Source organism: Furipterus horrens, unplaced genomic scaffold (genome assembly GCF_987537825.1).
Source record: "Furipterus horrens unplaced genomic scaffold, mFurHor1.1.pri manual_scaffold_5, whole genome shotgun sequence".
NCBI classification, from domain to species: domain Eukaryota; kingdom Metazoa; phylum Chordata; class Mammalia; order Chiroptera; family Furipteridae; genus Furipterus; species Furipterus horrens.
Genome location: NW_028327175.1, coordinates 86,753,838 through 86,766,211, shown reverse-complemented (window position 1 = coordinate 86,766,211; position 12,374 = coordinate 86,753,838). Strand labels below are relative to the sequence as shown.

At 34.0% G+C, this 12,374-nt stretch overlaps 1 protein-coding gene across 1 annotated transcript in view; it reads right to left on the bottom strand.

The window, feature by feature from the left end:
• SNX2 (sorting nexin 2) overlaps positions 1-12,374 on the bottom strand; it is a 69,179-nt gene that overhangs the window by 33,251 nt on the left and 23,554 nt on the right. The window contains exons 2-3 of the mRNA XM_090276618.1: positions 6,542-6,659; positions 2,118-2,281 (exon numbers count right to left, since the gene is read on the bottom strand). Coding sequence (XP_090132744.1) covers positions 2,118-2,281; positions 6,542-6,659 — 282 coding nt within the window. The remainder of the gene's footprint in view (positions 1-2,117; positions 2,282-6,541; positions 6,660-12,374) is intronic.

Below are 12,374 nucleotides of genomic sequence, written 5' to 3'. Positions count from 1 at the left end.
AGCCTCGTTGCTTCCGACTGTGCAAACCAGTGGGGGTTGGGGCAGAGGAAGAAACTGCCGGTCTCCCAGTAGAGTCCGCTTATTTTTAGGGCCCCCATGTTCCTAGAACATCTGCAGACCCATCCACCCTGGAAACGACGATGAGGGCAACAGTTACAGGGGCACCAGTCCCATACAGAAGTGGGAGAAGTGCCTGGAAAAGGGGTGAGTGCTGAGCAAGCAGCACTGTTCCCTATCAGATCCCTCCCCACACACAGCGCCACAACGTGGTGAAACGGGTCTCCCTGTACTAACGAATACCTAAGGCTCCGCCCCTTACAACATATCAGGTGTGACAGCTCTACCTAAGACAAAGAGGCATACAAACACAGGAGCCTGTCAAGATGAGGAGACAGAGAAATATGGCCCAAAAGAGGGAACGAATCAAGGTTCCAGTGGGAGAACTAAGTGATGAGGAGACAGCCAACCTAACAGATGCAGCATTCAAAATACTGGTGATAAAGATGCTCACAGACCTGACAGATATGCTTAAGTATGGCAAACACATAAGGGAAGAAGTGTAGGCTATGCTAAATAAAACGAAGGAAAAAACCACACAAAGCCAGTAGTGAAGGGAAGGAAACTGGGGTTCAAATCCATGATTTGGAACATAAGGAAGCAAAAAACAGTCATCCAGTACAGAATGAGGAAACGAGAATAGAAAAAAATGAGGAGAGGCTTAGGAACCTCTGGGACAACTTTAAACGTGCCAACATCCGAATCATAGGGGTGCCAGAAGGAGAACAGAAAGAGCAAGAAATTGAAAGCTTATGTAAAAAAATAATGAAGGAAAACTTCCCAAATTTGGCGAAGGAAATAAACATACAAGTCCTGGCAGCACAGAGAGTCCCAAACAAGCTAGACCCAAAGAGGACCACACCAAGACACATCATAATTAAAATGCCAAAGGTGAAAGATAAAGAGAGAATCTTAAGAGCAGCAAAAGAAGAGAGTTATCTACAAAGGAGTGCCTATAAGACTATCAGCTGATTTCTCAAAAGAAACTTTGCAGGCAAGAAGGGGCTGGGAAGAAGTATTCAGTGATGAAAAGCAAGGAGCCACAACCAAGATTACTCTATCCAGCAAAGCTATCATTTAGAATGGAAGGGCAGATGAACTACTTTCCAGACAAGGTAAAGCTAAAAGAGTTCATCATCACCAAGCCATTATTATATGAAATGTCAAAGGCACTTACTTAAGAAAAAGAAGATGAAACTATGAACACTAAAATGACAACAAACACAACTATCAACAACTGAATCTAAAAAATAAAAACAAAATCCAACTAAGCAAATCAGAATAGGAACAGAATCCTAGGTAGGGGGATCATTTGGAGAGTTATCAGCTGGGAGTGGGAAGGGGGAGAAATGGGGAAATGGTGTAGGGATTAGGAAGCATAATTGGTTGGTCCAAAATAGACAGGTGGAAGTTAAGAAAAATATAGGAAAGAGTGAAATCAAAGAACTTATATTCACGACTGATGGACACGAACTCAGAGGGATGGGGTTGCTGGAGGGAAGGGGGATACTAGGCGGAGAGGAGCAAAGGAAAAAAAAAATGGGACTACTTTTAACAACATAATCAATAAAATATATTAAAAAAAAAAACAATATCATTACACCCCAGCAGGCCCTTTATGCTCTGTTTTTTTCTCCAATGGGAACCCACCCTCCACCAGCCAACATAACCACTAACATTAACTGCATGCCTTTATCAAATAAAATTATTCAAAATATAACTCTGTTATATTAAGTTTTCAAAGCATTTTCCTACATTATCTTATTTGACCAACACAGGAACCCTGAGAGGCACACATCATCACAAGATCACAAACTACAAACTCCTTGACTTTAGAAGGAAAGTGATTCACCCAAGTTACTGAGTTAAAAATTGGGGCGGATAAAATCAGAAGCCAAATTACTGGACTTCTTTAGTCTGATGTTCTTTTCCCAAAATGTTTAAAAGGCTTTGATTGCAGATGACTGATAGGAAAGTGATTTTTCTGGCGGGGGGGTTGGGGGGGGCGCAAAAAACTTAGTATTTACACATTAATTTAGAATGCAAACATTTTTCCATACCTCCTCCCTAGATCTATCAAAGATCACAGGAGCAGACATACTCTTTGATTCAATTCTGGGAGCAGTGAGTGTAGTAGGGGTCACAGGTGTGACTGCAGGAGAAGGGTCAGAGGAGAGGATAGGTTCCCTTTCTGGACTGTCCAGAGAAACTTCTTCTGTGGCTTCTAGAAACAAATTACACAAGTTAGTTAGGCTCTGGTAACAAACCGCAATAGTCTATATAGCAGTTAACGAATTATAAAAAATATTTTTATACTACCCACAAATAAATGCCAAAATAATGTTATTTAAAAAAAATTGTGACAAATAATTTTATGAATCCTTTCTCAGTCATTTATCAAAACTTTAAAACCAACAATGACTATGTTGATTTTGGGAAGAATTCCAGTAAGTCAGCTTAATTATCTATATATAATTATCTAGTGGTAGGGACAAAGCTAGTAGGAAAGCAATGATGTGGATAATTCCACATTCATTTATATTTGGACTTGTAATATATCTCATACTTGTGGTAACTTACCTTTCAATATCTTTTATTCAGACTAACATTGATTATTTTATACATATAAACACAAATTTTATGGCAGAAGGCCACCCAGAAATATCCCAACTGGGATTAAAAATTTGTTAGAGAAAATTCACAAAGTTAGTAATCTAAAGCAATTCACTGCTAAAGATTACTGGATATTAGTTGAATACACAAATATGAGACAAAGCAAATAGGTGTTTAGGTTTTAATTCAAAATGCTCATTCACTTGAAAAATCTAAAATTAAATATATTTAAAACCAAATCAATAAATAATCTACAAGCTATATAACATTGTGCTAAATGCAATGTATGAACACAAAGAAATGTAAAATATCATACCTGCCCTCAGGGAGCTTATAATCTAGTTGGGAAAATAAGACACAAGTATGTGGAATGTTAAATAATAATAAAAGACAAGTAATAGCCAAGTGAACAATAGAAAGAATGTTATAAGACATTTCATTGCCATATGAACTACAGAACAAACACTACAATTTGAGCTATAATGGGACACAATACTTTGGGATAGGGAAAATCAGGAACAGTTTACAAAACTTAACGGAGAAGATTTGGATGGGTCGAATTCCATGAAAATGAATAGCATAAGCAAAAAACAAAGCCATAAAAATGAAAATTACAATCAGTGGCCATAATAAAACCCACAGCTCCGCTGGTTTATAAAACTGATACCAGGAGAAGGAAGGCAGGACTATAAGGGAAATAGGACAGCCCACTGTTTTCTAGTCAGTGAGCCATTTTAATTTGAATACCTCAACAAGCATAGCAGTAATAACATATTTACCTGAAATAAGATAAATATGTTAACATACAAATGAATACAACTTAACATTTTATTACTCTACTCTTACTGGTTATCTCATATTGATGAGATCCTTATTTGGCATTGCTTTATTATTATTATTTTTTACATTAAAAATAAAAATAACCAAAATCTTTCAAACTATGGTAACCAGAGGAAGGCAAAAAACAAAACAAAACAGATGTTGAATAGGCTATAAGATGAGCCTAATATAACAAACTTAAAATCTTACATGCAACTTCATGCTATTAAGAATGCTAGTACTTATTCTTTTTTTAAAAAGAAATGAAACCAATGAGCAGTAAATGTATGTAAGAAAGCAGTATCAAAGCTAGGAGGTGTGAGATCTCTAATCTACGAACAAGTAAAACAAGTAGCAGCAAAGAAAACAAAAAGAAACCCAGAATTCTCTGAAAGAAGTACTGTTATTGGCTATAGAAAAGACACTAACTTTATTAAGATATCAGTAGTTCACTCAAAGTCATTTTTACTTTTCAATTGCAGTTTACTTCACTGATAAACCAGGTTTTGTATTCTTTGTAGATTGTGACAGGCTATTTCTAAACAGTAGTAGGCCTCCAAATAAGACAAGCCAAATAAATAACTAATAGGGAGGGGAAATGAATATAAATGGATACAAACTTAGATTTAGCATGCTATTACATAGTCTGCCTTAAATTCTTTTATGATTTCTTTTATTAAAAGTAAAGTAACATACCATAAGTTCACGAAGTTTAATTTAATGTAAACTGGACCTTAAGGTTCAAGAAGATGCCCCATAGGTGGTACTAAGTATAAAGATTAACTTTTCCTTGGAAGGGACACTGAGGACAAGCGCAAATGTTAGCTAAGTAACATTTCACTCATACGATAGACACGAGAGAATTTTTAAACAAAGAAATACTCATTAAGCTTACAATTGGTATTATGTGATGAAAAATGTAAGTGAAATAAGCTAAGTATCCTGGCAAAAACAAGCTGTAAAAGTCAAGGAAAATTACAATACTGGCAATTTGCTCATCCTTACTTATTTCTCTAGGACAGCTTCCTAAAGTATGTTCAGTGAAGTTTAAGTGCAGGATGAAACAAAGGGTGGAGAGGGGCTCTGTGGTCCTTATTTTGTGAATACTCTTTTAGCTGATAATGGTAACATGTCACACTTGAACTTTTCCTTCTGGTACCACTTTTGACATACTACTACTTGAAATGCTACACAAAACTCATTAGCATACATGCCAGTACAATATAATAATCCCCGTATGGTTTTAAAATTAAAATCACTAAGTCACTGGAGCAATATGTATCTTCTCTCCTCTGATACAGGAGAAATAAATTAAGTAAATGTTATTACTGGACAATAGTTTTCATCATCCTGGTAACAATGCTGCTCTCTATTATGATTCCCTAGAACCATATTCCTCCATAGAAGGAGGAATGAAGGAATGATATACCTACATAAAGGCTTTATAAATAAGAGGCAGGTGCAGTATCAGCTAATTGATATAAAAATGATCACTTTAGGTGTTAGAGACAACTCATGATGTCTTATGAAATGCAGCTGAGTTGAAGAAAAAAGATAAAGCACAAAAAGTTTTTTTAAATAACTAAGGAAATGTGACTACGTTTAGCGTTTAGTCCCTGTTTCCTCTTTTAAAAGAAACATAGGCATTGATGATATTTGAATCATAATGTTTAGTATAGACTGGGAGGCAGACTAAAATACAAGAAATTTTTCTAAACACGATTAGTGGGTAAACAAATATTATTGTTTAGTTCTTACTTGGAAAACTATACACTGGAAATATTCAGAATTCTCCTTTCTTGTGCTCGATGCACACACCCACAACCACACAATTCTGCTGCTAAGAGTTTCGGCACACTTCATGTATGACTTTAAGGTGAAAAAGTCTTTAGTAAAATGGATAATCCAAAATTTCTACGTATGACCCTATAGTATAAGAGGAATATACACAACCTTAGATTAATACAACCTATTTAGTAGAGAAATGAGTCAACTTTTAGAACAAAACATAAATGTTATGAGAAAACTTTTAAGGACTAACTGGAAAAAGTCCATGAAAGGAAAGAAACACACAAAAATATTATGACTTTGGTTAACTATGATTTTATTCTAAGCTGATAGATAGCTATAAAAAAGGGGGATATGGTTGGTATTTGGTATCATATTTCAAATTTTCTGACATGATAAAATACATGAATTCCTTTACAGAGAAAACATTTTAAGGAACTAATCCAGCAGGAAATTATATGGACCTTTGTGATGAAGGACTGTATCTTCAAACATAATTGTACAAAAAATCCAGAATAGTTTGAATATTCAAACACCATAAAAGCTGAGGACACAATATTAAATTTTAACTCAATGAAAGGCAGTTCAGGTAAATTAAACAGTTAAATGCACAGTTTACTATTTTAAATTTTTGTGTCATTAATTCTAAGAAATACTTGGTTTGTAATATCCAAACACTAAATTGTACCTCAATTTTAATTTTTAAGCATAACATTATTTTGAAGTGTCCAATTTTTTTAAAGGTAGTATGGACTATGCCAAACTCTGACCCCATATCAAAATTAAATTCCTCAAGCATCAATTTACCCAACTATAAGTGAATAAAAACGGAACAGGTGTAAACACTGAAGCGTTAAAACAGTTTTCAAATACACATGGACTACACCTTAAGCGATTTTAAAATCCAGAGTTTAATTTTGCTTTGTGACAACATATTATTAATAAAGAGTATAATCACTGCTATTTCTAAAAGTATGAATGACACAATCATTAGTTTTTTGAGTCTAAGTACTGATTAAAACAACCAAATTATAGTATATGATTTATTTTCACATGCTTAAAACCAGAAAGGATCACATTTTGCTTCTCTCAGCAGCCTGTATTTTTCATCAAGTTATCAAACTGGAAATTTCTTATCCTTCTAAGTGTTAACAAGAACAATGACCACTAACATACATAAAATTTCAGTTTTACTTTATAGAATACTTTCTAACAGTATATATACTACAATTTGTCAGTATTAAAAATATATAGTTACAGTTACCTGCAAAAAGATCTTCTCTGTCATCATCTAGTGCAACTTCTGCAGGTTTTGGACCATTGGAGTTTGCACTAACATCTTCTGCAAGAAGACTCAGGGGTTCTGGAGATGATGGAATTGACTGTGGGGAAAAAAAACAGTAGTAGATAAAGACTGGCATAATTATCTGTTATAATTATGTCTCTAAACATTATAGAAATAGAACAGTCCCTTGATATAAAGGGAAGAAAGAACAAGAACAGTTCCTCCTCTGAGGGTAAGAATGAACCAAAAACACATTTTTACTCATCTACCTCTTTTTAACAAAAAGTCAGTTAAAAGGAAATCTTTCTAATCACCCCTTCTGAGATACTAATTTTGTCATGTGTTATAATTAACAAAAAACAAAAATTTATTGCTTTGTGCATATACAGTAAGATTATGAGACAAAACCAAATCTTGAAAACGTGTTATATTTGTAACAAGCTCATAGTACTGGTTTATTATAAGAGGGAGGTTTACTACTAGTTGAATTAAAAATACTGTTATTCTAAAATGGTTATAGTTTCAAACTAAAAATATGTGTATCCCCAAATATTTACATTTTAACTTAGATAAGAAACCATTTTTATACTTTTTAACCTTGAAAGTATAATGACCAACTTAATGGAATCTAGACTGTAAAGCTTTTATCTTTATTATAGTTTTCTTATAATATTTAAAACCAATACTTTAAAACAACATACCACAGGAAATTGAACATGTTAAAAGTGCACAGCTAGATATTTTCACAAATCCAATATCCCTGTGTAACTAACACCTAGATCAAGAAAGAGAACATTATCATTAAACCCAGAAGCTCTACTCAGGCTCCCTTCCATTCCTGACCCTTCCCCACATGGGCTTCTGCCAGCATGGATTGGTTTTTCCTGTTTATTTTTCTTCTCTTTACAAAATAGGAATTATACAGAGTATATTCTTTTGTATTTGGTTTTTGTTCTTAATGTTATGTATATGAGATTTTTCTGTACTCTTGGATGTAATAAATTATTCATTCTCACTGCTGTAAAATATCCCATTTGTGAATATACAATTAATCTATTCTACTGCTAATGAGCCTTTGGGTGATTATCAGTTTTTACCACTACCAATGGCACAGGAACTTTCTAGTATATGTATGTGTCTAAGAGTGGAATAGTTGGATCATTAAACAATCTAATATATATATATATATCTTTTTAACAAACAAGTTAAAAAATTCTTTTCATATGTGCCTAGGAGTGGAATAGCTGGATCATTAACTATCTTCTAACACGGTTATATAAATTATACTCCCACGAGCAATATATGAAAATTTCAGTTGCTCCCTGTCAACACTTGGATACAGTATATTCCATCTTTTTCATTTTAGCTATTATGGCAGGTGTAGAGTGTATCTTATTGTGGTTTGAATTTTCATATCCCTGATAATGATGCTCAGCAATTTTTTTTATGTTTAATGGCTATTTGAATATCCTCTTCCTGAATGGTCTCTTCAAGTATTTTGCCCATTTTTCTATTGTTTTTATTTATTTGTAGGCATTTTTTATACCTTCTGGGATAAAAGCTCTAGGTCATGCCAGATACATATTTGCAAATACTTTTTCCAGTACGTGTGGCTTTCGCAATGGTAGATTTTAATGAATAGAAGTTCTTAATTTTAGTAAGGGTAAATTATCTATTTTTTCTTTATAATTAGTAAATTTTTTATACAATGAATAATCTTTTGAGGTCACTCCTCATTCATATGATTTTCTCGTCAGCTTCTTAAGTGAACTATCCTCTGTGATATGAGAACATTTCTTTATAGCTTTAAAAACATCAATTCTTTATGGGAAAATTTAAAGGAGAGGCTTTTTCTCTCTGGAGCTCATTCATCCAAACTCTCACAAACGTGGGACTCCATTTACCTATGCATTTTCACTTGAAGGAATTTAATACCAAATAAGTTTATACATTACTTCTGAAAGATGTTCTGACAACCTCAATCTCACCTCTAGCTGAGTCTGGGTAGGTTACTGGCCTATATGCCCCCACAGAATATCTACTTCTTCCATCATAATTTCTCTTACACATTATAATTATCATCTGTTGATAGATTTACACTCTGTAAGGAAAGGAAAATGCGTGTATCTTTTGTTATTTATTAATTTTTATTCAGTTGCTGGCAGCAAACAATCATGCTGTTAAATAAGTTATAAGAAAATAAGTATAAATATGTCTAAGAATTGGCCATAAGTCTATTAGATTACCTATAATACTGAAAATTTTGAAATAACCTATAGCACATCTACATAAAAACGTAGCAGAGTGGCTCCAACACTCATTCACGATAGAAATTATCAGTAAACTAAAAAGACAGAAGAACTTTCTCAACTTGAGAAAGACTAGTGACAAAAATCCAACATTATACTTAATAATAAGAAAGCTGAAGCTTTCCCACTAAGATCAGGAACAAGGGAAGGATGTCCCCTTTACTACTGCTTTTCAACACTGTACTGGAAGTCCTATCTAAAGTAGAAGGGCAAGAAAAGGAACTAAATGGTATAAAGATTGGGAAGGAAGAATAAAACTTTGTTCACAGATGACAATTGTCTAAGTAGAAAACCCAAAAGAATTGGCAAAAAACCCCTCCAGAACTAACAAGTAAAGTTGCATTAATACACAAAAGGTGAATACACAAAAGTTAATCACTTCCCTATATACCATCAATGAACAAATACAATTTGAAATTAAGAGCACACTTACATTAGCACCCCCAAAATGAAATACTGAGGTATAAGTTTAATATGAGGGAAACTACAAAACTCTGAATGCTGATAAGATTCTAAAAAAAGCTAAATAAATGGAGAACTATTCCATGTTCATGAATAGGAAGGCTCAATGTCAAGATGTCAGTTTTCCTAACTTAATCTACAGAGCCAATACACTCCCAATCAAAATCCCACCAAGTTATTTTGAGGATATTGACAAAATTTTACTAAGGTTTATTTGGAGAGGCAGAAGACCCAGAAAGCCAACACAGTATTGAAGAACAAAACTGGAAGACTGAAGCTACTGACTTAAAGATTTAACTATAAAGCTACTGTAATTAGACTGGATTCTTTCACACAGTAATGTGCATTTAAGTTTCCTCTATGCCTTTTCAGTCTAGTTTCTTTCACTAATACCTATTAAAGAAATATATAGAGAAATGGAACAGAATAGAGAGCCCCCAAATAGATCCCATAGATACAGCTAACTGATCTTTGACAAAAGAGCAAAGGCAATACAATGGAGGGAAAATAGTTCTCTTCAACAAATAGTGCTAGAACAACTGTACATCTACTTGTAAAAACATGAACCTGGACAAAGACTTTATACCCTTTACATCTATCAACTCAAATTGGATTACAGACTACATGTAAATCACAGAAATATGAAATCCTTAGAAATCTAGATGGCCTCAGGTTTGGCAGTGAGTTTTTACACACAACAACAAAGGCTCAATCCACAAAATAAAGAACTGATAAGACATAGTTTATTAAAATTAAAAGTTCTGCTCTGCAAAAGATATTACTAAGAGAATGAAACAAACAAACAAAAAAAGCCCTAGACTTGGAGAAAATATCTGCAAAAGACACATCTGACAAAGACTGTTACCCAAAATATACAAAGAACTCTTAAAATTCAACACTAAGAAAATGAACAGCCCAATCAAAAAATGGGCCAAAGACCTTAACAGACACCTCACCAAAGATACACACGTGGAAATAAGCATATAAAAAGATGCCCCACATCTGTCCTCAGAAAAATGCGAATTATAAAACAACAGTGAGAACCACTATACTTCATTGTGGTACATTTTCTATCCTATTAGAATGGTTAAACTCCCATCAGAATGGACACCAGATGCTGGCAAGGATATGGAGCAACAGGACCTTTCATTCGCTGCTGCTGGAAATGCAAAATAGGACAGCAACTTTGGAAGAAAGTTTGGCAGTTTCTTATAAAACTAAACACACTCTCATATAGTCCAGCAATTATGCTTTTTAATTATTCAGAGGAGTTGAAAACTTATGTCTATATAAACACCTGTATACGGAGCTTACAGCAGCTTTATTCATAACTGCCAAAACTTGGAAGCAAACAAGAGGTCCTTCAGTAAGTAGGTGAATGGGTAAAGTGTGGTACACTCAGGTAATGAAATATTATTCAGCACTAAAAGGAAGAGTTATCCAACCATGGAAAAACAAAGAGGAAATTTAAATGCATATCCCTCAGTGAATAAAGTCAGTCTGAAAAGACTACACATTGTGATTCCAACTACATGACACATTCTAGAAAAATCAAAACTATGGAGACAATATAAAGATCAGTGGGTTGGGGAGGGATGAACAGGCAGAACAGAGTATTTTTAGGACAGTGAAACTACCCTATATGATACTGTAATGGTGGGTACATGTCAATACATATGTCCAAACCACAGAATGTACAACGCCAAGAGTGAACTCTAATGTAAACTATGGACTTTGGGTGATTATGATGTGTCAACTGTGGTTACACCAATATTAACAAACGTACCCCTCCAGTGGAGGATGTTGATAATCAGGAATAATGCATGTGTAGAGGCAGTAGATGGAAAAGCTCTGTATCTTCCACTCAATTTTGCTGTGAACTTAAAACTGCTCTAAGAAATAGTCTATTATTTAAAATATGTAGCAGAGTGGCATTTACTGACACAGAAAGATGTTTACAATAGGGCATGATACATGAAAAGTAGAAACCTATACATATGATCCAGTTTCCTGGCAATATTCACTAAAAAAAAAAAGTTTTCTGGCTGTGGCTCAGTGGATTGAGCATCGGCCTGCAAGCCAAATGTCACTGGTTCGATTCCCAGTCAGGGCACATGACTAGGTTGCACATCAGGTCCCCAGCTGGGGGCGCAAGTGAGAGGCAACCACACAGTAATGTTTCTCTCCCACTCTTTCTCCTTTCCCCTCTCTCTAAAAATAAAAATAAATAAAAAAACAGATAAATTATAAAATAAAAAAAAAACAGGTTAAAAAAAAAAAGTTTTCTGCTTCCTCTGTCTTCCTAGAAACTAAGATACACTTGTATTGAATAAAATACAGGCACTAAGGTCCCAAATGTAACTTGTATACCCAACTTTTTTTAAACAAAGGTTTCTATGTGTAAAATTTCAGAATTTCCTGGGAATCAGGAGCTCTGAATTCTGCCTGCCTGTACACTAACTTGTCTATGGTTATATAATAAATTCCCTTGTACGTTTTACTGTCCATATTAAGTGCATCAGATAAGTGCTAACATATTCTTTTTTATCCTATCAGTTCATTATTTTATAATTTCCAAATCCAAAGTCACCTAACTTTATTTCCTTTTGTATTTCTCAACATTACTTGAAAATAACTTTGAGAGAAATTAATCTTGAGAGAAACAAAACAGCAAAAATTTTAAAATTTAAATGCAATATTAAAAACAGTAAATCTCAATTCACTGCTATAATAGCATGCTTACATAAATGAATTTGTAACCAAATCTTAAGGGAAAAGGCAATCAACAGATGCCAACCTCAAGATATCCCAGATGTTGGAAGTGTTAGTCAAAACAACTTTTTTTCTTCAAAACAATTTTTAAAAGCTTTTCTGATGTGCTCCATAAGGAAAAGTTAAAAACATTAGAAATGAAGACAGGTTCTCAGTAAAGAAAACAGAAACACCACCAACAAAAAAATAACCAAATAGAATTTTCAGAACCAAAGAAGTTGTCAGAAATAAAAAGTTTGCAGCAAGGGTTCAATTACAAAATGAAGACA